We start from the raw sequence: 24,930 nt of genomic DNA, 5'->3' as shown, positions 1-24,930 counted from the left end.
AAAACAACTTTCCTTATTCAAATTCATTCCAGTAGGATTCTGCTCTTACTAGGATGCAGCAGTTTTCTAGTTTTGCAGATAGTTCTGGAGGAAATCACTGAAGAAATTAACACATTGAAAATATGGTTTGACCGAAACAAACTGTCATTAAACTTAAATAAAACAGGGATGAAATGGAGGTTTAAGAGTCACTAGCTGTTCACAGGAAACATTTATTTCTGTATGTATGTATTTATGTTCATTGTTAGTTGGTTTTATATTTTCTGTTGTGTTTTTAATCAGGTTCTTTTTGTCTCTTTCGCTAAAATTGTCTTGTTGCATTATTAGTTATTATTACTATTATTGTTGTTGTTGCTATTATTATTATTATTATTATTATTATTAATATAAACAAAAATAAATTGAAAAAATATTACAATTTGTAATACATTTGACTCTTTTATGACAACAAATGCTGAGCCATTAATTATTATACAGAAAACAAATGCACACAAAAATGCTGAGATGAACAGCTTAATGCTAACTTTAACATTGAAAATGTCATAGACATGCTAACATGTTAGCAAGTTATAAAATACATCTATCAGCTGTTCCAGAAGACCAAAACAGGTCGGTTTAACATAAAAAAAGGTAAATATTACTCACAGACATATGCTCTTTAGGGTTTTAACGGGGAAAATTAAGATAAAGCAAAATAAAACAATGAATCAATGAAGCAGTAGATCGAAGCCCCCCAGTTCTGCCCCGCCAAGCATTGAAGCAACTTGTTGATCTTTTTGGACTTGCTCTGTACATACTCAATGTGGTGTTTCTAGGTCAGTTTTATTGAAAAATGGTGCAGAGGAATTTAAACCTATCTACCTTTTCGAGTGCCTGACCATACATCTTTAAAGTAACGTATTTTATGCTGCTTAGAAAAACAAATAACTTATGTTTTTGAGACTGACATTCTAAAGGCCCATTTATTACACCACTCCTCCACTTTAAAAACTTCAAATTACAACCTCTAACTCATAGTGCTCCATCATCGGCATAGAGGGACCTCCCTTACATTCCCTTCCACCTCATCAAATATATCATTAATCATAACATTAACCCCTTAAGCCCGAGAGCCTATTTCACCAAAATCACATACCCATACATTACGATTTATTTCTCAGCTTGTACAAGGTCAAAAATGCAAAAGTTTGGATCAGCTAAAAGACAGGTCCTAAGAGATGATGTGGATGCAAGTAAATAATACTTGGTAGGAGTAAATGAGCCCCCCCCCCCCCCCCCCCCCCCCAAAAAAAAAGAATTCCAAGTGGATACTTTTGTAGAGGAAACTTCGCTTGACAGTTTGATGTCTAATACATGTATGTTGGTGTCAGCATTGGTTAGTTATGAGTGTTCCAAAACAAGGCAAGTCCCCAAATTTGGGGACTCTAGGGTTTTGCGGTGTTCCATTTTGTACAGTGTAAGGATGTGACATTTGAGATCCAAATTGGACCTCTATCATTCTCCTCACTAAGAAATCTAGAACCCAATTATATAATTTTGCCTTTAATTCCAAGTTTATCCAGTTTAATCAGCAGCCCTTGCTTCCACAACATATCATACACCTTTTCTACATCAAAGAAGACGGCCACTACACGCTCACTATTAACATGAGCTTTTTTAATCTCCAGTTCCAAACACAGGACAGCATCCAGTGTGCTCCTTCCTCCACAAAAACCACTTTGAAATGGACTGAACAAATTAATACCCTCCAAATGATAACTAAGTCTGCTTGTTATCATACTGCTGGGCATTGTTTTGCCCAGCTGAGAGGGAAGTGCAATAGGCCAGTAATTAGAAGGATCTGATGCTTCCTTTCCTGGCTTGAGAATCAGCACTATAATAGCTTCTTTCCATGGAGTGGGAATTCTAAATAAAATGGTAAACCACACACATTTACACATCGATGTAAGGGTGCTGCCATGCAAGGCACTCATTTCAAACTGGGAGCAACTTGGGGATTAATCTGTCAGTTTCTTCTTTGCACCCATTTTTTATTGCACATTTTATTTTATTTGCACATTTTTACTGTGAGTTATTCAGTGTTTAGTGTATATTTGTACTTGCTCATACAGAGAGAGTGCAGTTCAAACTGGAGTCAAATTCCTTGTATTCTTGTCAATACTTAATAAAAGTTATTCTGATTGCTGCCATGGTCTTCACATTCACAAGGAACATTCTTGGGACACAGACCTTGGATAAGTTCAAAGATGGCTAACCTTGACCTATTTTAAGAGGTGAAAAGGTTACATTCTTTCTACACACTCTTTCATTGATTACATGCTCATATGGCTGAGCGTATTTTAGCATTGCTTTATAGTTTAAACATATGGTTTCCTCACGACTGGGTTTACATTTTGGAAGTTGTCACCTTTATGAATAAGTCTAACTATTTACATGAATTGGTCTGTGTAGTAGTGATGAGTTTTCTGGACAATTTTAAAGTTCTGAACCAAAAAATGACAGAAAGGTTTGTTTACAGGGCTCATTAAGGACACCTGCTGGAGAAAAAGTTGCATTGCAGCCACACAAAAAGGGTGTTTATATAAATATATAGGGTGGGTAACTAGGAGCTATTTGGCCAGGGCATGTGGTGATTATACTTAGGTGTTTCTCCCACCAAACACAATTTCCAAGTCAAGGGCCATTAAGTGTATGTCCAATAGCCGTGCACAGTTTCACATTCAGTAAGGAGTATTAGATATGGCGACTACCTGGAACCAGGATTTAGGCGGACAGAGTAGAACCCCAGGATGCAGGTCAACTCAGACAGAGGATGGCGTAAAAGCACAGTTTTATTTAACACAAGTGAGAATCAAACAGTCAAGTAGTGGAGACAAAATAGGTGGAGGAAATGCTCTTCATAAACTGGTGCAGTCAAACTGAAGAAGCTTCATACCAGAGTGATCAAACAAAACCCTGGTTCACATAGCAAGATAATTAGGCCGATATCGGACCGATCTTCCTCTTCCGGCAATCTTAAGCCTGGTTCACACGACAGGATTTTAAAATTATCTGTAGGTTTCCAAAACCTGAGAGACCACACACGTGAAGATAAAAAAATTATGGATCTAACAGGTTTGCTTGAACAGATTTACACACCAACATTCACAGCTCAGACAGGAAATCTTGCAAAATCTCTCAAGATTAAACGTGACTTCAGAGTAAACAAACAGAGATATTTTGTGGACTATTTAAAACAGAGGGCAAAAAAACAATACAAAAAGAAAAAGAAAAGGTGTTCTTTAAAGAAGTGGAGACAGCATGACCACCGGACTTTCTGGTAAGTCAAAACAGCTGTTTTGATTTTATTTTCTGCTCCGTACGTCCGTCACCTGGCTTTCTGATTGGCTGCATGTCACATTCAGCAGGCTGCTCGTTTTGGTCGGAAGACAACACACACTGTGATATCGGGCCAAAAAAATCCAACATGTTGCATATCCCTGATTTGTGATCAGAGCGCCCCTGACGTCCTTACGAGCAGGTCAGAGCGCTCTGAACACACCACACACGGCAGGAATATCTGATAAGATTATCTTTAGCGTCATCACGATTGTCGGGGGCGTCCTTAAGATTGTCGGAAGGGGAAGATCGGGTCCGATATCGGCCTAATTATCCTGCCGTGTGAACCAGGCTTTAAAGACACTAAAGATAATCATATCAGATATTCCTGCTGTGTGTGGTGTGTTCAGAGCGCTCTGACCTGCTCAGAAGGACGTCAGGAGCGCTCCGATCACAAATCAGGTGTTATTCAACATGTTGGATTTTTTTGGCCCGATATCGCAGTGTGTGTTGTGTCTTCTGACCACAAACGAGCAGCCTGCTGAATGTGACGTGCAGCCAATCAGAAAGCGAGGTGATGGATGCACGGAGCAAAATCTAAAATCCAAACAGCTGTTGTGGTTTACCAGGAGTCTGGTGGTCGCACTGTCTCCGCTCCTTTAAACAACACCTTTTCTTTTTTTTTTTTCTCTCTATCTTTTTTTTAAACTCTGTTGTAAATAGTCCACAAAGTACCTCCATTTGTTTACTCTGAAGTCACGTTTAATCTCGAGAGTTTTTGCACGATTTCCTGTCTGACCTTGGAATGTTTGTGTCTGAAATCTGTTCTTGTGTGATCTTGTTGTCCTCACCGTGTGGCTGAACACCAACACCGTTAGATCTATGATTTTTTTTATCTCCACATGTGTGGTGTCTTAGGTTTTGGAAACCTACAGACAATTTTAAAATCCTGCTGTGCGAACCAGGCTTAAGGAGTCTTCTTCTCAAGACTGTTCCAAACAGAGAATTAACCAAGAAGTTTCTTTTCTTCAAAGATGGTGAGCTTAACATAGACAGAGTTCGCTTCTTTGTGGAAGATGAGTTTCAACACAAACTGGGTTCAAACTTAGAAGTCTCCTTTCTTCAAGGAAGGCAAGTGTGGCTTCGGGTACTAGAGTGGCCTGCCTGCAGTCCAGACCTGTCACCCACTGAAAATGTGTGGCGCATTATGAAGCACAAAATACGACAACAGAGACCCCGGACTGTTGAACAACTGAAGTCGTACATCAAGCAAGAATAGGAAAGAATTCCACCTACAAAGCTTCAACAATTAGTGTCCTCAGTTCCCAAATACTTATTGAGTGTTGTTAGAAGGAAAGGTGATGTAACACAGTGGGAAACATACCACTGTCCCAACTTTTTGGAAACGTGTTGCAGGCATCCATTTCAAAATGAGCAAATATTTACACAAAAACAATAAAGTTTATCAGTTTGAACATTAAATATCTTGTCTTTGTGGTGTATTCAATTGAATGTAGGTTGAAGAGGATTTGAAAATCATTGTATTCTGTTTTTATTTACAGTTTACACAACGTCCCAACTTCATTGGAATTGGGGTTGTACAACTGTTTAGAGGGAGTGTGGAGAATTCAGTGTCAGATAGGGTGAAAAAGATGCTTTCTACAGTAGTTGACTGAGGCTATGTGGGCGGCACATACGAGGGCTGTCAATAAAGTAACGGTCCTTTTTATTTTTTTCAAAAACTATATGGATTTCATTCATATGTTTTTACGTCAGACATGCTTGAACCCTCGTGCGCATGCGTGAGTTTTTCCACGCCTGTCGGTGACGTCATTCCCCTGTGAGCACTCCTTGTGGGAGGAGTTGTCCAGCCCCTCGTCAGAATTCCTTTGTCTGAGAAGTTGCTGAGAGATTGGCGCTTTGTTTGATCAAAATTTTTTCTAAACCTGTGAGACACATCGAAGTGGACATGGTTCGAAAAATTAAGCTGGTTTTCTGTGAAAATTTTAACAGCTGATGAGAGATTTTGAGGTGATACTGTCGCTTTAAGGACTTCCCACGGAGCGAGACGTCGTGCAGCGCTCTCAGGCGGCGACATCAGCCTGTTTCAAGCTGAAAACCTCCACATTTCAGGCTCTATTGATCCAGAACGTCGTGAGAGAACAGAGAAGTTTCAGAAGAAGTCGGTTTCAGCATTTTATCCGGATATTCCACTGTTAAAGGAGATTTTTTTAATGAAAGACGTGCGGGCGGATTGCAGCGTCGGCTCGCAGCCGCCACGACGCTCCGCCACAGGAAAAACACCTCCGTTGGAAGCCTTAAGGACAAGTTGGAACATGTCCAGCTGTTAAACAATTTCTCATATACTCACTCCACTGAAAGCCATCAAAAGCCGCCTGGATTTTACAAATTGTTATCAACACGGAGGTGTTTTTCCTGTGCCGCCGCACCGCGCCGGCTGCGTCCTGACGCGCGGACCCGTCCGCACATCTTTCATTAAAAAAAATCTCCTTTAACAGTGGAATATCCGGATAAAATGCTGAAACCGACTTCTTCTGAAACTTCTGTTCTCTCACGACGTCCTGGATCAATAGAGCCTGAAATGTGGTTTTCAGCTTGAAACAGGCTGACGACGGCGCCTGAGAGCGCTGAGCGACGTCTCGCACCGTGGGAAGTCCTTAAAGCGACAGTGTCACCTCAAAATCTCTCATCAGCCGTTAAAATTTTCACTGAAAACCAGCTTAATTTTTCGAACCGTGTCCACTTCGATGTGTCTCACAGGTTTAGAAAAAATTTTGATCAAACAAAGCGCCAGTCTCTCAGCAACTTCTCAGACAAAGGAATTCCGACGAGGGGCTGGACGACTCCTCCCACAAGGAGTGCTCACAGGCGAATGACGTCACTGACAGGCGTGGAAAAACTCACGCATGCGCACGAGGGTTCAAGCATGTCTGACGTAAAAACATATGAATGAAATCCATATAGTTTTTGAAAAAAATAAAAAGGACCGTTACTTTATGGACAGACCTCGTATTGTGAAACATATGGACAATGATCTTCAGGAGAAAGAGAAAGATGCCAGAGAATTGTCTGATCTTCAAAGCAATTGACTGAAATGCAGTTGAAGGAAATGAGAGCCAAGCTTGCAGAAAAAACTGAGACCAAGCAATTGTTGCAGCAGGGAGTTTCTCCTCGACCTGTGATTGCGAGAGTAAGTAAGTAAGTAAATTTTATTTATATTGCACTTTTCAGAGATAAAAATCACAAAGTGCTTCAGAATTAAAATAAAACAAATCACAACTATATAAAACAATAGAATACAATATAAAAAAACAAATTAATTAAAAGCTTGTCTGAATAAACATGTCTTCAACTGATTTTTGAAAGAGTCAGTGGAGTCTATACAGGGAAAGAGAATTCCACAGCCTTGGGACCACTACCTGAAAGGCCTGATCCCCATGAGTTTTCTTTCATAAAATACCTGGAATCATCGTGTACATCAATTTAATTATATATATCATAGCCATAATTGTAAACTATATTATAAAAAATAAATAAATAAATAATAATAATGATAATAAAATCTTACTATATGTTTGTTAATGTAATAGATGTTAACATATTTGCATAATACCTGTTATTGCCGGTGTTGTAACCATGGTCAAAAGTATTATTTTTATACATCATGATCCTCTAGTTGAAATGCTAGTCAAATAGAAGTATGGTGATGATGGTAATAACTTAGAGAGAGGGGGAAACATGTATATGTATGTACGGATATGTATGCGTGTGTGTATGTATATATGTATGTATATGTTCAGGTTCAGGTTACTTTATTTGTACCTGTAGGTACAAATAAAGTACCTACCTACCTACAATTGGTAGGTAGATTTGGCTTGCAGCAAACAGAAAACAGAAAAAAGGCGTCCATGTTAGTCAACACAACAACAACAATAAAAAAACACTAAAAATCCTAACAAAGAACATACACAAAACAAGATAACAAACACCACCAAGGACTCACAACCTTAAAACCACTAAAAAGATGGTCAGCTTAAAACTAGTGTGCAGAGGGCAAATAAATAAATAAGTATATAAATATCTAAATATAACCATATGCAAACCTACTAAGATGTGTTCAGTTGCACAATTGCTGCTGGGACAAAACTACTCCTGTAGCGTTTTGTTCTACACCTTGGGACTCTAAACCTACGGCCAGAAGGTAAAAGCTGAAATTCATTAGCCAGGGGGTGGGAGTCATCAACTATAATGCAGTTGGTTATCCGCTGTAATTGTTTAGTGTACAGGGACTCTAAACTCAGCTGCGATTCACCAATCAACCGACTGGACAATTTAATGATCTGACTCAGTCTGTTCCTGTCCTTCAATGTCAAACTGCCAAACCAGGCCACCAAAGAAAAAGCTAAAACAGATTCAATAAAAGCACGATAAAATAGTGTTAACATGGTTCAGCCAATGTGAAAATACGACAGTTTCCTGAGACAGAACAAGCGCTGATGTCCCTTCCTACACACCGCCTCACAGTTTGCCTCAAACTTCAGCGAATCATCAATAATAGTCCCAAGGTATTTATAAGTTTTCATAATTCCAACTGGTTGACCATTCATTGTTGTGTTGCCAGGTGTGCTACCATTCTTCCTAAAATCAATGACCATATCTTTAGTTTTAGATATATTAATCTGAAGATATGAGTCCTCACACCATTTAACAAAATGGTCAACTACAGGACCGTGGCTACTCTCATTATCTTTCTGTGCTGGAGACTGGAGGTAATAATATTATTGTATATTTCCTCCACCATACCGTGGCAGTCTCGGGCAAGGTGATAGAGGAACATAAGAGATCAAGGAGCAAGGGGAACTCTCTCCCGGTACTCAGATTACTGGTGTCAAAGGTTGAACTTGAGCTGATTATTCATGTTTTTATCTCTTCTCGTTTGGATTATTGTAACAGTCTTTTTACTTGTTTCAGTAAATCAGCTTTGGATCGCCTTCAGTCTGTACAGAATGATGTGGCAAGGCTATTAACTGGCACCAACAGAATATCCCATATCAATCCAGTTTTGGTTTCTCTTCATTGATTGCGAGTAAATTTTAGGTTTCATTTTAAAATTTTAGTTTTAACTTTTAAGGCCTTACATGGTCAAGCTCCTCAGTATATCTCTGACCTGCTGAAACCTTATTCTTCATCCCAAGCTCTTAGATCGTCAGGTCAAAGGTTGCTGCTGGTTCCACGTGCGTGGTTTAAAACTGAATGAATGAATGAATGGATTTATTCGGCACACACACAAATCCGAAAGAACAGAAACATACCAATAATATGAATGTTATATACTCAACAAAAATATAAACGCAACACTTTTGGTTTTGCTCCCATTTTGTATGAGATGAACTCAAAGATCTAAAACTTTTTCCACATACACAATATCACCATTTCCCTCAAATATTGTTCACAAACCAGTCTAAATCTGTGATAGTGAGCACTTCTCCTTTGCTGAGATAATCCATCCCACCTCACAGGTGTGCCATATCAAGATGCTGATTAGACACCATGATTAGTGCACAGGTGTGCCTTAGACTGCCCACAACAAAAGGCCACTCTGAAAGGTGCAGTTTTGTTTTATTGGGGGGGATACCAGTCAGTATCTGGTGTGACCACCATTTGCCTCATGCAGTGCAACACATCTCCTTCGCATCATCCGTGAAGAGAACACCTCTCCAACGTGCCAAACGGCAGCGAATGTGAGCATTTGCCCACTCAAGTCGGTTACGACGACGAACTGGAGTCAGGTCGAGACCCCGATGAGGACGACGAGCATGCAGATGAGCTTCCCTGAGACGGTTTCTGACAATTTGTGCAGAAATTCTTTGGTTATGCAAACCGATTGTTCCAGCAGCTGTCCGAGTGGCTGGTCTCAGACGATCTTGGAGGTGAACATGCTGGATGTGGAGGTCCTGGGCTGGTGTGGTTACACGTGGTCTGCGGTTGTGAGGCTGGTTGGATGTACTGCCAAATTCACTGAAATGCCTTTGGAGATGGCTTATGGTAGAGAAATGAACATTCAATACACGAGCAACAGCTCTGGTTGACATTCCTGCTGTCAGCATGCCAATTGCACGCTCCCTCAAATCTTGCAACATCTGTGGCATTGTGCTGTGTGATAAAACTGCACCTTTCAGAGTGGCTTTTTATTGTGGGCAGTCTAAGGCACACCTGTGCACTAATCATGGTGTCTAATCAGCATCTTGATATGGCACACCTGTGAGGTGGGATGGATTATCTCAGCAAAGGAGAAGTGCTCACTATCACAGATTTCGACTGGTTTGTGAACAATATTTGAGGGAAATGGTGATATTGTGTATGTGGAAAAAGTTTTAGATCTTTGAGTTCATCTCATACAAAATGGGAGCAAAACCAAAAGTGTTGCGTTTATATTTTTGTTGAGTGTATAAACAAGCCTGTGAGTCCGAAAGGGTGCGGGCAGAAGCAAAGCTTATCAACGCCCACCCCTGCTAGAATGAGTCCAACAATTATAACAGTCATAACAACATATACACAAATCCACAACACACTACATATCAACACAGACATACACTTCAATATTCAATTACATTTCAATTCATGTATAAGTATATTATGTATAAAGCGCCAAATCACAACAAACTTGGCCCAAGTCACTCCATATTAACCCTGCCAACCCCCAGAGCAAGCACTAGGCAACTGTGGTGAGGAAAAACTCCCTCTTAGGAAGAAACCTCAAGCAGACCAGGCTCTAGGGGGTGACCCTCTGCTTGGGCCGTGCATATATACCTGTATACGTACATAAATACACTGTTGGGAAAGTGTAGTGACACGGACCCACAACAGGGGGCGTAAATGAACAGACAATGAAAGAGTCGAATATGAACACTTTACTGTTGTGAAATGAGCACAACCACAATACAGAGGACTACAGAATTTTGCAAACAGTCAATCCACAAAGATGACGTGTGGGCAGGCTCAAGGATAGAAGACATCTGTCCTGAGAAGAACCGGAACCACACGATTTCCTCCGCCACCGAACCTGGAGAATACTGGAGCCGCCAAGTCCTGAGTCCCCAGGTGGCCACCGTCTCCGAGTGTCGGATCTGGTACTGCTGGCGAGGAGCAGAAACAATAAGATGTGGGTGTGTGTACACCCAGTAACAACAATGGTGGAAATTCCACCTCCACCTCAAATCACACACTCGTGCAGCTCCTGTTTAACCACTTATCTGGTTGGGGTGTGAGGCGAAGCCGTCGCTAATCACACCAAATGCCAATCCAGCAGATAAGGAAACACCACAGGAAAATGGCTGCAAAAAGAGCTCAGATTAGTTGTCAGAGTTGACTACAGTTGAGAAGTTACCTTAACAGGTCGACGATATCTCGGCAACGAGGTGGAGATGACGTCTGGGTTTTATGGAGTAGTATGATGAAGTGATGATGGGTGACAGCTGTCATGAGATAATGAGTGACAGCGGGGGTGACAGCTGTCATGAGATAATGAGTGACAGCTGTCATCCCCGGTTGTGTCCGTGGCGGCAGCGCCCTCTCGTGCCTGAAGCCCGCACTTCAGGCAGGGTGCCCTCTGGTGGTGGGCCAGCAGTACCTCCTCTTCTGGCGGCCCACACAACAGGACCCCCCCCTCAATGGGCGCCTCCTGGCGCCCGACCGGGTTTATCCGGGTGTCGGCGGTAGAAATCGGCCAGGAGGGCCGTTGTCCAGGATGAAGCTCCTCTTCACCCAGGAGCATTCCTCGGGTCCATACCCCTCCCAGTCCACCAAATACTGGAACCCCCGGCCCATTCGTCAGACGTCCAGGAGCCGGCGCACTGTCCAAGCCGGCTCCCCGTCAATGATCCGGGCAGGAGGCGGCACCGGACCGGGAGCACAGAGGGGTGAGGTGTGGTGTGGTTTCAGTCTGGACACATGGAAAACAGGATGGATCCGCAGTGAAGCTGGGAGTTGGAGCTTCACTGCGGCAGGGCTGAGGATCTTGAGGATTTTGAATGGTCCAATGTACCTATCCTTCAACTTAGGGGAGTCCACTTGGAGGGGGATGTCCTTCATTGATAATCACACCTCCTGCCTGGGCTGGCGGTCTGCATGGGCCTTAGCCCTTGTCCAGGCCTTCAACAAGGCAGAACGGGCGGTGCGCCACACCCGATGGCACCTCCGCAGGTGGGCCTCGACCGAGGGCACACCGACCTCTCCCTCTACCACGGGAAACAATGGGGGCTGGTACCCCAAACACACCTCAAACGGGGAGAGGCCAGTGGCAGAAGACACCTGGCTGTTATGTGCATACTCGATCCAGGCCAGATGGTTACTCCAGGCCGTCGGGTGCGCGGATGTCACACAGCGGAGGGTGTGTTCCAACTCTTGGTTGGCCCGTTCTGCCTGTCCGTTCGTCTGTGGGTGGTACCCGGACGAGAGACTCACGGTGGCCCCCAGTTCCCTGCAGAAACTCCTCCAGACTTGAGAAGAAAACTGCGGACCACGATCCGAGACAACATCAGTAGGTATCCCATGCAGATGGACGACGTGGTGGACCAGGAGGTCTGCTGTCTCCTGAGCCGTTGGGAGCTTCGGGAGGGCCACGAAGTGGGCCGCCTTGGAAAATCGGTCCACTATTGTGAGGATGGTGGTGTTGCCCTGGGACGGCGGGAGGCCCGTGACAAAATCCAGGCCGATATGGGACCAGGGGCGATGAGGCACAGGAAGCGGCTGGAGAAGTCCTTGGGACCTTTGGTGGTCTGCCTTGCCCCTGGCACAGGTGGTGCAGGCCTGGATATACTCCCGGACGTCGGCCTCCATAGACGCCCACCAGAAGCGCTGCCGGACAACTGCCACGGTCCTTCGCACCCCTGGATGACAGGAGAGCTTGGAACCGTGACAGAAATCCAAGACTGCAGCTCTGGCCTCTGGTGGGACGTAGAGTCGGTTCTTCGGCCCAGTTCCGGGATCCGAGCTCCGTGCCAGGGCCTCCCGGACGGTCTTCTCCACGTCCCAGGTGAGGGTGGCCACGATAGTGGACTCCGGAATTTTTGAGCAGTTTGAGTGGAACCCCGCGACAGAACAGTATATCATCCAGCATACCAGGGATTGGTGGAAAGGGCCAATAGATCCCTGAAGTAGACCTTGGCTAGGTTCTGTGCGGATAGGACTCTTACTTGGTTGGAGGCTTTGCCAGTGGTGTTGTTTGGAATTCATTCGCTTCCTAACTATACCATGGGCATCTGCCCACATGAACTTTTGATGGGTAGAGTGATGCCCACCCCTTTAGACTCCTCGGCTGAGGAGCCACAGGTGGAGGATGTGGGAGAGTATTTGAGACATTTAAAAAATACTGTTGCTAGTGTTTCTCAACAGGTGACGGAGATCCTGACAAAGGAGAAAGAAGTAGAGACTACACTCGTGGAGGTTGGTGAGTGGGTACTCAGACGTGCTGCCCATCGCCATTGGATGGAACTATGGAGGATGGGACCGTGGCAGCTGGCACAGGTCTCTCACCACATGATTAAGGTGTGGCTAGAGGGGGAAGCATTGAGTAACGCAATACACAAAACTCATTGTTGCAAGACTGATCCTCCCACGGGTAGGAACATAAGGCACATTAGGGAACATTATGTAGATTTTCCTTATGACCAGGATCAACCAGGTGCACCAATTTAAGTGGTAATGAGATAAGATAAAATAAATAAAAATACACCTGTTAGATAAGAAGGGGCCACTTAATGTAATATTGGTCTTTACTTCTATCAGAGATAGAGGGATATTTTCATTCAGTGGGAGATTAGAGGGGTAAGTGTTGGCCCTAGTTTTATTTTTGGTGGGATAACATGCATATTCTATGGGATCCCCTACAAGGATCCAGTTGGGGATCCTTATGGTTATAATTTCATGTGCAGCAATCGTGTTGATTTGGCGGGACCATCCTTGGACAAGTGGTCACTTGCTACATAAAAGATCGGGCTGTGAGAATTTGGTGTTAACATATAATCGATCCAGAGACACAACTTTTTTGTTTGATTTATGTGATGCATTGGACTGTGGACAATGGGACCTAAATTATCGGGGATATGATGTTTACATGTGCTACTTCACAACAGGGCAATTGGAAAATGGACAGTGGTGTTCAGGATGGAGGTACGTATGGTGGAATACTGGTCCAAATGGATGGAGATTTGAGGCAAAACAAGACCCATGGAAAACTTTCTAACAAAATATACAATTGCCTCTACGTCAGTACAACCCCCAACAACCTGGCAAATATAATCTTTTGTCACTTTCTATTAAGAATCTAAAGGAATCTACTTGGAAATAAATTAATTGGAATTGATGGGAATTTTCATTAATCTTAGGGGTAGATACGAGGGCTGTCAATAAAGTATAGGTCCTTTTAATTTTTTTCAAAAACTGTATGGATTTCATTCATATGTTTTTACGTCAGACATGCTTGAACCCTCGTGCGCATGCGTGAGTTTTTCCACGCCTGTCGGTGACGTCATCCGCCTGTGAGCACTCCTTGTGGGAGGAGTCATCCAGCCTGTCGTCGGAATTCCTTTGTCTGAGAAGTTGCTGAGAGACTGGCGCTTTGTTTGATCAAAATTTTTTCTAAACCTGTGAGACACATTGAAGTGGACACGGTTCGAAAAATTAAGCTGGTTTTCAGTGAAAATTTTAACGGCTGATGAGAGATTTTGAGGTGATACTGTCGCTTTAAGGACTTCCCACGGTGCGAGACGTCGCGCAGCGCTCTCAGGCGCCGTCGTCAGCCTGTTTCAAGCTGAAAACCTCCACATTTCAGGCTCTATTGATCCAGGACGTCGTGAGAGAACAGAGAAGTTTCAGAAGAAGTCGGTTTCAGCATTTTATCCAGATATTCCACTGTTAAAGGAGATTTTTTAAATGAAAGACGTGCGGACGGGTCCGCGCATCGGGACGCAGCCGCCGCAGTGCGGCGGCACAGGAAAAACACCTCCGTGTTGATAACCATTTGTAAAATCCAGGCGGCTTTTGATGGCTTTCAGTGGAGTGAGTATATGAGAAATTGGTTAACAGCTGGACATGTTCCAACTTGTCCTTAAGGCTTCCAACGGAGGTGTTTTTCCTGTGGCGGAGCGTCGCGGCGGCTGCGAGGGTTCAAGCATGTCTGACGTAAAAACATATGAATGAAATCCATATAGTTTTTGAAAAAATAAAAAGGACCTATACTTTATTGACAGACCTCGTATATCAGGCAAAGATCCTATGGCTTATTTTAGAGTGAAAATAAATCTGCAACAAAGACCGTTAGGTGGAAATCCTGTAGTGTATTCTCTGTTTTTGGATGTCATGATACAACTGGGGAATTTAACTGAGGATTTGGTGTTAAATTGGGAAACCGGTTTAGTTCTTGGAATTCGTGGATTGGATGGATTTGTAATGCCGCACATATGGTAGCCAGAGATGGGTGTGATGGGTGTTTGTGCAGGACTGAAACCAGCGTTACAAACAGTTCCTGTTATAGTATACGATGCTCCAACTATCAATAAGGATATCCAGTGTTTGTTGTTGCTGCATATTACTGAGAATCTGTACAGCAATTATATGTATATGGATAAATTATTCCCTTTGGCTTGGCTTTGGCACCCGATGTAATTACCCGCAGATTTTTAGTGGTCTTTAATAAGTACACCTGCATACAACGCATAAATTCTTCGGGAGAAAAAATGGGGTATATGAATTTGAGATGGTGCTCATGGATTATTGACGTTACTGGAAACAACATTTCCACCAAATTTAAATCTGCTCGATTGGATGTATATTGGTTTTGTGGGAGAAAAGAGTTGAGGAATATTGTCCCAGAAAATTGGGATGGATGCTGTGCTCGTGTTTCTCTTTTAACTCCCCTCACAGCGTTCACATTTCTGCGAATGAAATGACTGAACAAGCAGCAGAATGGAGTGGTCAGAGGCGACCTGCCAGAGTATTGCTTTCGATTCCCCCACTTATATAGATGTGACTGGGGAACCAAGAGGGGTTACAGATGAATACAAATTAGTTAATCAAATTACAGCTGGGTTTAGATTAACCAAGTAGTTTTATTCTTTCTAACCTTTCCTTCTTTCTAGTATTAGTGATTGTTTTATGAATAATATGTCGTTAGAGTCTGGCCAGGCCATTGGGTATGACCAGGGGACCCCTGTTAGTCCTCCCCAGTGGAGCCATGCCAGTAAACATTCATATCATCCAGGCGAGGCCATAAGAACCCTGACACAGAATTAGGTTGTAATGTTTGTGTGAATTGTTTAGTGGGGTGGCTATTGCTTGCCTAGGATCCGGGGTGCTGGAGGAGGACCAGGGCTGAGACAGGGTTTATCTCCCATGACCATGGTTCTTATCCAGTGGACCTTGGAGGTTTATGTTCACAAGGTGAGTAATATGGGTCCAGGTTCTCCCTCTGCTGCAACTGAGATCTTGGAGGGTGTTTGCAGTCTGTCCAGGTGTTTGGGGTTGGCATCTGGGATAACACTCTGAGGTCTTGGAGGCACTGGGATATTGGACTGACATGACAGTGTCATGTCAACGAGGGGAGCTGTTAAATATATTTGTGTGTTCAATTATGGCTTTTTAAATTTGTTTTCTTCATTTGTTTTGGTATTATGTAATTATTTTACTTAAGGTTTGTATTCTTTGTTTCACATACTTTTAGTCTGTTAGTTGTTGGAATGTGCATGTCGAACTGGATTTAACCTGTTTTACCACTCAACATAAAGAGATTCAGGTTACATTATAAATCATAAATGTCCTGTTATCACGTGGGTCAGTGGCAGCGGGTGGGACCTCCCTCGAATGCTCACAGCGACCAATAAGGGAAGGATTTTGCTAAATAAGGTCCGCCTTTGTTATGCCCATGTGTTTTATAAAACTGTTTGTGTCCATTGTTCTTTGTCCTGAACGGGCGGATCTCATGCGTGACAGACATTCTTCAGAATCCAGGCCTGGTTGTCACTGTCACTTTGAATAAATTTGAAAGTGCGGAATAGTTTGAGTTTGTACTTTGTGAGGGGCAGTGTTACAGTGAGAGCCGGGGGACAGTAACTGAACAATGTCCTGTCTTCATTACTGAACAGTGAGACATTACTTCACTATCTGGAGACAGTGAGACAAAGAAATATACTCTGGTGCTCTGAGTCATGTTTTTTTGTGCTGCATGTTTCCTGCAGCTCAAGATGGTGCAGAGGTCAAAGGTCAGCTGTGGTGTTTGCTCAGTAAACTGTCTGTGTGCCACCTGCTGAGCTAATATTGACTTACCAACACGAGTGAGTCCATCACTGAAGACGTTTGTCCCCTGAAGCTGAGCCAGAGCATTCTGAGAAACACAGACACATTAACATTGAAGAGATCACATTAACTAGTAACCACACACACACAGGCACACAGACAGAGGCACACTCACAGGGGCACACACAGAGGCACACTCACAGACACACACACAGGGGCACACACACACAGGCGCACACACAGAGGCACACTCACAGGGGCACACACAGAGGCACACTCACAGACACACACACAGGGGCACACACACACAGGCGCACACACAGAGGCACACTCACAGGGGCACACACAGAGGCACACTCACAGACACACACACAGGGGCACACACACACAGGCGCACACACAGAGGCACACTCACAGGGGCACACACAGAGGCACACTCACAGACACACACACAGGGGCACACACACACAGGCGCACACACAGAGGCACACTCACAGACACACACACAGGGGCACACACACACAGGCACACAGACAGAGGTGCACAGACAGAGGCACACTCACAGACACACACACAGGGGCACACACACACAGGCGCGCACACACAGAGGCACACTCACAGACACACACACAGGGGCACACACACACACAGGCGCACACACACAGAGGCACACTCACAGGCACACAGACAGAGGTGCACAGACAGAGGCACACTCACAGACACACACACAGGGACACACACACACAGGCGCACACACAGAGGCACACTCACAGGCACACACACAGGGGCACACACTGACAGGCACACACACAGAGGTGCACAGACAGAGGCACACACTCACAGGCACAGACACAGAGGTGCACAGACAGAGGCACACTCACAGACACACACACAGGAGCACACACACAGGCGCACACGCACAGACAGAGGCACACACTCACAGGCACAGACACACACACACACATAGAGGTGCACAGACAGAATCACACTCACAGACACACACAGGAGCACACACACAGAGGTGCACAGACAGAGGCACATACTCACAGGCACAGACACACACACAGAGGTGCACAGACAGAGGTACACTTACAGGCACACACACAGACACACACACACAGAGGTGCACAGACAGAGGTGCACAGACAGAGGCACACTCACAGACACACACACAGGGGCACACACACACAGGCGCACACACAGAGGCACACTCACAGACACACACACAGGGGCACACACACACAGGCGCACACACAGAGGCACACTCACAGGCACACACACAGAGGTGCACAGACAGAGGCACACTCACAGGCACACACACACAGGGGCACACACTGACAGGCACAGGCACACACACAGAGGTGCACAGACAGAGGCACACACTCACAGGCACAGACACAGAGGCGCACAGACAGAGGCACACACTCACAGGCACAGACACAGAGGCACACTCACAGACACACACACAACAGCACACACACAGGCGCACACGCACAGACAGAGGCACACACTCACAGGCACGGACACACACACACACACAGAGGTGCAAAGACAGAAGCACACTCACAGACACACACAGGAGCACACACACCCAGGCACACACACAGAGGTGCACAGACAGAGGCACACACTCACAGGCACAGACACACACACACAGAGGTGCACAGACAGAGGCACACTCACAGGCACACACACACACACAGGGGCACACACTCACAGGCACAGACACACACACAGAGGTGCACAGACAGAGGCACACTCACAGGCGCACACACACACAGAGGCACACTCACAGGCACACACACACACAGAGGTGCACAGACAGAGGCACACTCACAGGCACACACACACACACACACAGAGGTGTACAGACAGAGGCACACTCACAGGCACACACACACACACAGGGGCACACACTCACAGGCACAGCCACACACACAGAGGTGCACAGACAGAGGCACACTCACAGGCGCACACACACACAGAGGCACACTCACAGGCACACACACACACAGAGGCACACTCACAGGCACACACACACACAGGGGCACACAGGCACAGACACACACACAGAGGTGCACAGACAGAGGCACACTCACAGGCACACACACACACATACACACACACAAAGGTGCACACACACACACACACAGAGGTGCACACACAGAGGTGCACACACACACATACACACACACAAAGAGGCACACACAACACCATGTTTTTATGTGTGTGTCTTTTTCCTTTTCCAAACTCAAATAGCACTGTTGGCTTGTTGCTGTATACTCCAGCTTCACATAGTTACTGAAAGCTACATTAAAGGAAGACATCTCATCGTTAGAGGAAACACGGTGACATCCAACAACTGCTGCAATTTGTGGAACAGCAACAGGGTTGCATTTTTCTGGCTCTGCAGCCTGATGACAAAACACCAAAAAATTGCAAATTATCAGTTTCCACAAATATTTCATATCAAACACCTGAAGTCAATCTGTTGTGATGGCTGTCACACTGAGTTTTGCTGAAGTTGCTGAAGTTCCTGTAGTTGCATTCTTTGATGTGTTTCATTGGGTCTCACATTGACATTGTTGAAGTTGCTGTAGTTGCATTCCTTGATGTGTTGCATTGTCTTTCACACAGTTGTTGAAGTTGCTGGAGTTGCATTCTTTGATGTGTTGCATTGTCTTTCACACAGTTGTTGAAGTTGCTGGAGTTGCATTCTTTGATGTGTTGCATTGTCTCTCACACAGTTTGCTGAAGTTGTTGTAGTTGCATTCTTTGATGCGTTGCATTGTCTTTCACACAGTTTGTTGAAGTTGCTGTTGCATTCTTTGACGTGCTACCTTGTCTCTCACAGTTTGTTGAAGTTGCTGTAGTTGCATTCTTTGATGTGTTTCATTGGGTCTCACATTGACATTGTTGAAGTTGCTGTAGTTGCATTCCTTGATGTGTTGCATTGTCTCTCACACAGTTTGCTGAAGTTGTTGTAGTTGCATTCTTTGATGCGTTGCATTGTCTTTCACACAGTTGTTGAAGTTGCTGGAGTTGCATTCTTTGATGTGTTGCATTGTCTCTCACACAGTTTGCTGAAGTTGTTGTAGTTGCATTCTTTGATGCGTTACATTGTCTTTCACACAGTTGTTGAACTTGCTGGAGTTGCATTCTTTGATGTGTTGCATTGTCTCTCACACAGTTTGCTGAAGTTGTTGTAGTTGCATTCTTTGATGTGTTGCATTGTCTTTCACACAGTTTGTTGAAGTTGCTGTTGCATTCTTTGACGTGCTACCTTGTCTCTCACAGTTTGTTGAAGTTGCTGTAGTTGCATTCGTGCATGACCAGGGTACCTGTCATACAGGTATTCCAGGTAATGAGAGAGTGGACTGTCTCACAAAGTCGGGGAACTAAATTAAATTTATGGGTCCAGAGTCCATTGTAGGGGTATCAACTGCTGTGCAAAAGACCGCCCTCCAGAACTGAATCAGGAAGCAGCACCACAAATGATGGCAGCAACTGAGTGACTGCAGGTAGGCAAGACACGCTTGGTTTCCATCAGGCTGCAGTTCCCTTTTCTACCACTGGATGGACTGTGTCTCCTTCCACCAGGGCCTTCCTACTCTAATTACTGTAACTGTAAATTTGTCTGTTTGTCTTGTACAACCCCAGTTCCAATGAAGTTGGGACGTTGTGTAAAATGTAAATTAAAACAGAATACAATGATTTTCAAATCCTCTTCAACCTATATTCAATTGAATACACCACAAAGACAAGATATTTAATGTTCAAACTGATAAACTTTATTGTTTGTGTGCAAATATTTGCTCATTTTGAAATGGATGCCTGCAACAGGTTTCAAAAAAGCTGGGACAGTGATATGTTTACACACACACACACACACACACACACACACACACACACACACACACACACACACACACACACACACACACACACACACACACACACACACACACACACACACACACAGAGGCAAAGTGGAAAAGTGTGTTAAATCACCTTTCCTTCTAACAACATAAAAACACAACAACACAAGGTGATGTAACACAGTGGTATGTTTACCACTGTGTTACATCACCTCCTTCTAACAACACTCAATAAGCGTTTGGGAACTGAGGACACTAATTGTTGAAGCTTTGTAGGTGGAATTCTTTCCTATTCTTGCTTGATGTATGACTTCAGTTGTTCAACAGTCCAGGGTCTCTGTTGTCGTATTTTGCGCTTCATAATGCGCCACTATTTTCAATGGGTAACAGGTCTGGACTGCAGGCAGGCCAGTCTAGTACCTGCACTCTTTTACTACGAAGTCACGCTGTTGTAACACGTGCAGAATGTGTCTTGGCATTGTCTTGCTGAAATAAGCAGGGACGTCCCTGAAAAAGACGTTGCTTGGATGGCAGCATGTGTTGCTCCAAAACCTGGATGTACCTTTCAGCATTGATGGTGCCATCACAGATGTGTAAGATGTCCATGCCATGGGCACTAACACACCCCCATACCATCACAGATGCTGGCTTTTGTACTTTGACCTGGATGTTTTTTTCCTCTTTTCTCCAGAAGTCCATGATTTCCAAAAACAATTTGAAATGTGGACTCATCAGACCACAGCACACTTTTCCACTTTGCCTCTGTCCATTTCAAATTAGCTCAGGCCCAGAGAAGGCGGCGGTGTTTCTGGATGTTGTTGATGTTTGGCTTTCACTTTGCATGGTAGAGTTTTAACTTGCACTTGTAGATGCAGCGGCGAACTGTGTTAACTGACAATGGTTTTCTGAAGTGTTCCTGAGCCCACGCGGTAAGATCCTTTACACAATGATGTCAGTTTTTAATGAAGTGCCGCCTGAGGGATCAAAGGTCACTGTTGGTTCACAGTGACCAATGTTGTGATTGTGATTCAATGTTGTGAACCAGTGATTCAGTGTTGGTTTTCGGCCTTGCCGCTTACGTGTAGAACATTCTGATTATATTATGGACTGTAGATGATGTTGAGAAACATTGTTCTTAAACTGTTGGACTATTTTTTCATGCAATTGTTCACAAAGTGGTGATCCTTGCCACATCTTTCCTTGTGAATGGCTGAGACTTTTGGGGATGCTCATTTTATACCCAGTCATGAGTGTCCTCAGTTCCCAAATGCTTATTGAGTGTTGTTAGAAGGAAAGGCAATGTAACACAGTGGTAAACATACCACTGTCCCTGCTTTTTTGAAACGTGTTGCAGGCATCCATTTCAAAATGAGCAATCAGTTTGAACATTAAACATCTTGTCTTTGTGGTGTATTCAATTGAATATAGGTTGATTTGATAGGTTGATAGAGGATTTGAAAATCATTGTATTCTTTTTTTTTTTACATTTTACACAATGTAAAAATTGGAATTGGGGTTGTAAATCCTTGGTTTGTTCATCATTGTTTCGTCCTTGCTCCCAGCATTTGAGTCTTACATTCCTGACCTGGAATAAACTATGACTGAAGATTCTGGCCAACAGACGCTTTCCACCTCGCCCTCAGCCACCAAGGTATTTTTCTGGGAAAACTGGTGCAAGCCGTGGATGCCCTGGCAGAGAGTATAGACAACCTCTCCTATCAGGTCACACACTACGACACCCGCATCACACACTTAGCCGCACAGCTTTCACAAGTATTGTCAGCAGCAACTCCTTCACCTTTCCCGCCTCCTCCTATATCAACAGCCATTACTTCTATGCTGATAGCTCCTGCTCCAGAACTGTTTATTTGCACCCTGCACCATATTCTGGCTGTGTTGATACGTGTGCTCCTTTTTGGATGCAGTGCTCCCTAGTTTTTTTGCCATCTTGTATGAGCAAGATGGCGGTGCGCACGGGTGCGGCGGCTTTTAGCTCTCCAATTTGATGCTTGTTTCTTACTTCTTGCATGTATATTCTTTGAGTTTTGTAAAGCGACCCACAGCTACAGCCACCAGAACCTTATCAACCTCGGTCTGAGGTACAAACTGTCTGTTACGAGCAAATTCCACCAGTACCACAACATCCCGGAGGACATAGCAAGAACACCGGGCTCTCCATGGATTACCAGCCTGCCCAGCAGGCGGGGATGCCGGTGTACAGACAGGAAGCAGAAGCGAGGATGTCAGTCTGGCTCTGATGCTAGGCTATGTAAACAACCACACAGGCTAGCATTACTGAGCCTCTTCCTCTCCAACGCTAGATCCATCAAACACAAAACGGATGAATTGGAGCTACAGATGGCCACAAACAGCTTTGTGCGGAACTGCAGCATTATTTTAATCACGGAGACGTGACTTCACCTGCTGATCCCCGATGCTGCAAGCTAGCAGGCCGCACGCTACACTGGCAGGACAGAACCAGTGCTTTGGGTAAGTGCAGAGGTGGGGGGCTCTGTGTTTATGTGAATCGTGAGTGGTGCTGTAGCAGCAGGGTCATTGACTCTCACTGTTCTCCTGATTTTGAGGTGCTGGCAGTCTTGTGCAGACCTTTTTGTCCCCCAAGGGAGTTCACAGTAGTTGTGTTTGCTGTTTACATCCCACCCAATGCTAACGTTAGCACGGCCCTTAGCCTCTTGCTTGCCTGTGTAAATAAACAGCAGCTGGCCCACCCAGATGGCGTTTGTATTGTTGCTGGTGACTTCAACCAAGCGTGTTTAAAGACTGTGCTCCCTAAGTTTGTCCAGTACGTGAAGTGTGCCACCAGAGGGGAAAATGCTTTGGACCATGTTTACCCAAACATTAAACACGCGTACAAAGTCACCCCCCTCCCCCATCTCACTGGATCAGACCATCTCTGCCTGTTCCTCACCCCCACCTACACCCCCCTGCTGAGGCGAACAAAGCCACAACAGAAGACAATCCAAACCTGGCCTGAGGGAGTGCTCTCCCAGCTACAGGACTGCTTCTCACGGACTGTATGGGATTTATTCTTCAGCCACAACCTACAGGATTACACCGACACCGTACAGAACTTTTTGTCCCCCAAAGGAGTTCACAGTAGTCGTCGTGTTTGCTGTTTACATCCCACCCGATGCTAACGTTAGCACGGCCCTTAGCCTCTTGCTTGCCTGTGTAAAGAACATTAAGAACTGTGTTGACACTGTCACCATCAACAAAACAGTCAGGGTTTTTCCAAACCAGAAGTCCTGGATGAACAGTGCAGTCCAGTCCCTACTAAAAAGCCTCAACACCACCTTTAAATCAAGGGACAGGGCCCTGTACAGCGCAGCCAGGTCCGATCTGAGAAGAGGCATCAGAGAGGCTAAGGCTGCCTACAAGGAAAAGATAGAGGACCACTTTGCTGTAAATGATCCCAGAAGGATGTGGCAGGGAATAAATCATATAACCAACTACAGAAGCAGCAACCAAGGAAATGCTAGGTCTGACGCCTCGCTGGGAGAAGAACTGAACCGCTTCTTTGCCCGCTTTGAAGCAGACAGACCAGCAGCAACTCCACACCCACCACCCTCCAGCACTAGCATGCTAACACTTCAGGAACACGAAGTGAGACGTGTGCTGAAGGCGGTGAACCCCAGGAAGGCGGCCGGCCCTGATGGTGTACCTGGAAAGGTACTCAAAGCATGTGTCAGGAGAAACAATCTGGAGGAGAAGCTGCTGGAGAAGCTGTTCCTCCGCACGTCTTTCCATGACAAAAACTCCTGTAACAGTGGAATGTGCCGAAAAAGTGGTATGTCCACCTCTTCTGCCATTTCTGTAGTAGTCAGACGACGTCCTGGATCTACACAGCGTTCAATTTGGAAATAATCTGGTTGTTTCAGCCTGTTGGTTGTTTCAGCCTGTTGGCGGAGGGCGCACCGTCATTGTGCGCTGTCTTTAAACCGGTTGTAACACTCCTTAATCTGTGTGATCCCCATAGAATCGTCCCTGAAAGCCGTCTGAATCTTCCGAATGGTTTCCACCGGCTGTCTCTCACAATTTCTGGAAAAATTTGATGCAGCAAAGCTCCAAATCATTTAGACATTTTCCTCACAATAAAAATCTGACGATGGGGGTGGACCACTGCTCACTCAAAGCGTGCTCACAGGCGAATGACGCAACCGACAGGCGTGAAAAAACTCATGCATGCGCACGAAGGTTCAAGCTTGGCTGATGCAAGCGCACATGATTCAAATCCATATAGTTTTTCCAAAAAATAAAAAGGTCGGATAGTTTTCTAACAGACCTCGTACATTATGCATCAGATTGAACTGCTCACTTCAGTGGTGTTGGGTAATCACTGGGAGACTATTCAGTTTTTTTTGTGTTACCTTCCTCTTCCCCTGTGGTGTTTGGTCATCCCTGG

At 44.8% G+C, this 24,930-nt stretch overlaps 1 protein-coding gene across 1 annotated transcript in view; it reads right to left on the bottom strand.

Annotated features, from left to right (window-relative positions):
• Window positions 1–24,930, bottom strand: part of ano7 (anoctamin 7) — a 255,141-nt gene that overhangs the window by 188,494 nt on the left and 41,717 nt on the right. The window contains exon 3 of the mRNA XM_034168698.1: window positions 16,660–16,717. Within this exon, the coding sequence (XP_034024589.1) occupies window positions 16,660–16,717 (58 nt within the window). The remainder of the gene's footprint in view (window positions 1–16,659; window positions 16,718–24,930) is intronic.

This window comes from Thalassophryne amazonica, chromosome 4 (genome assembly GCF_902500255.1).
Source record: "Thalassophryne amazonica chromosome 4, fThaAma1.1, whole genome shotgun sequence".
Lineage (NCBI taxonomy): Eukaryota > Metazoa > Chordata > Actinopteri > Batrachoidiformes > Batrachoididae > Thalassophryne > Thalassophryne amazonica.
This window is presented reverse-complemented; position numbering and strand designations above follow the sequence as displayed.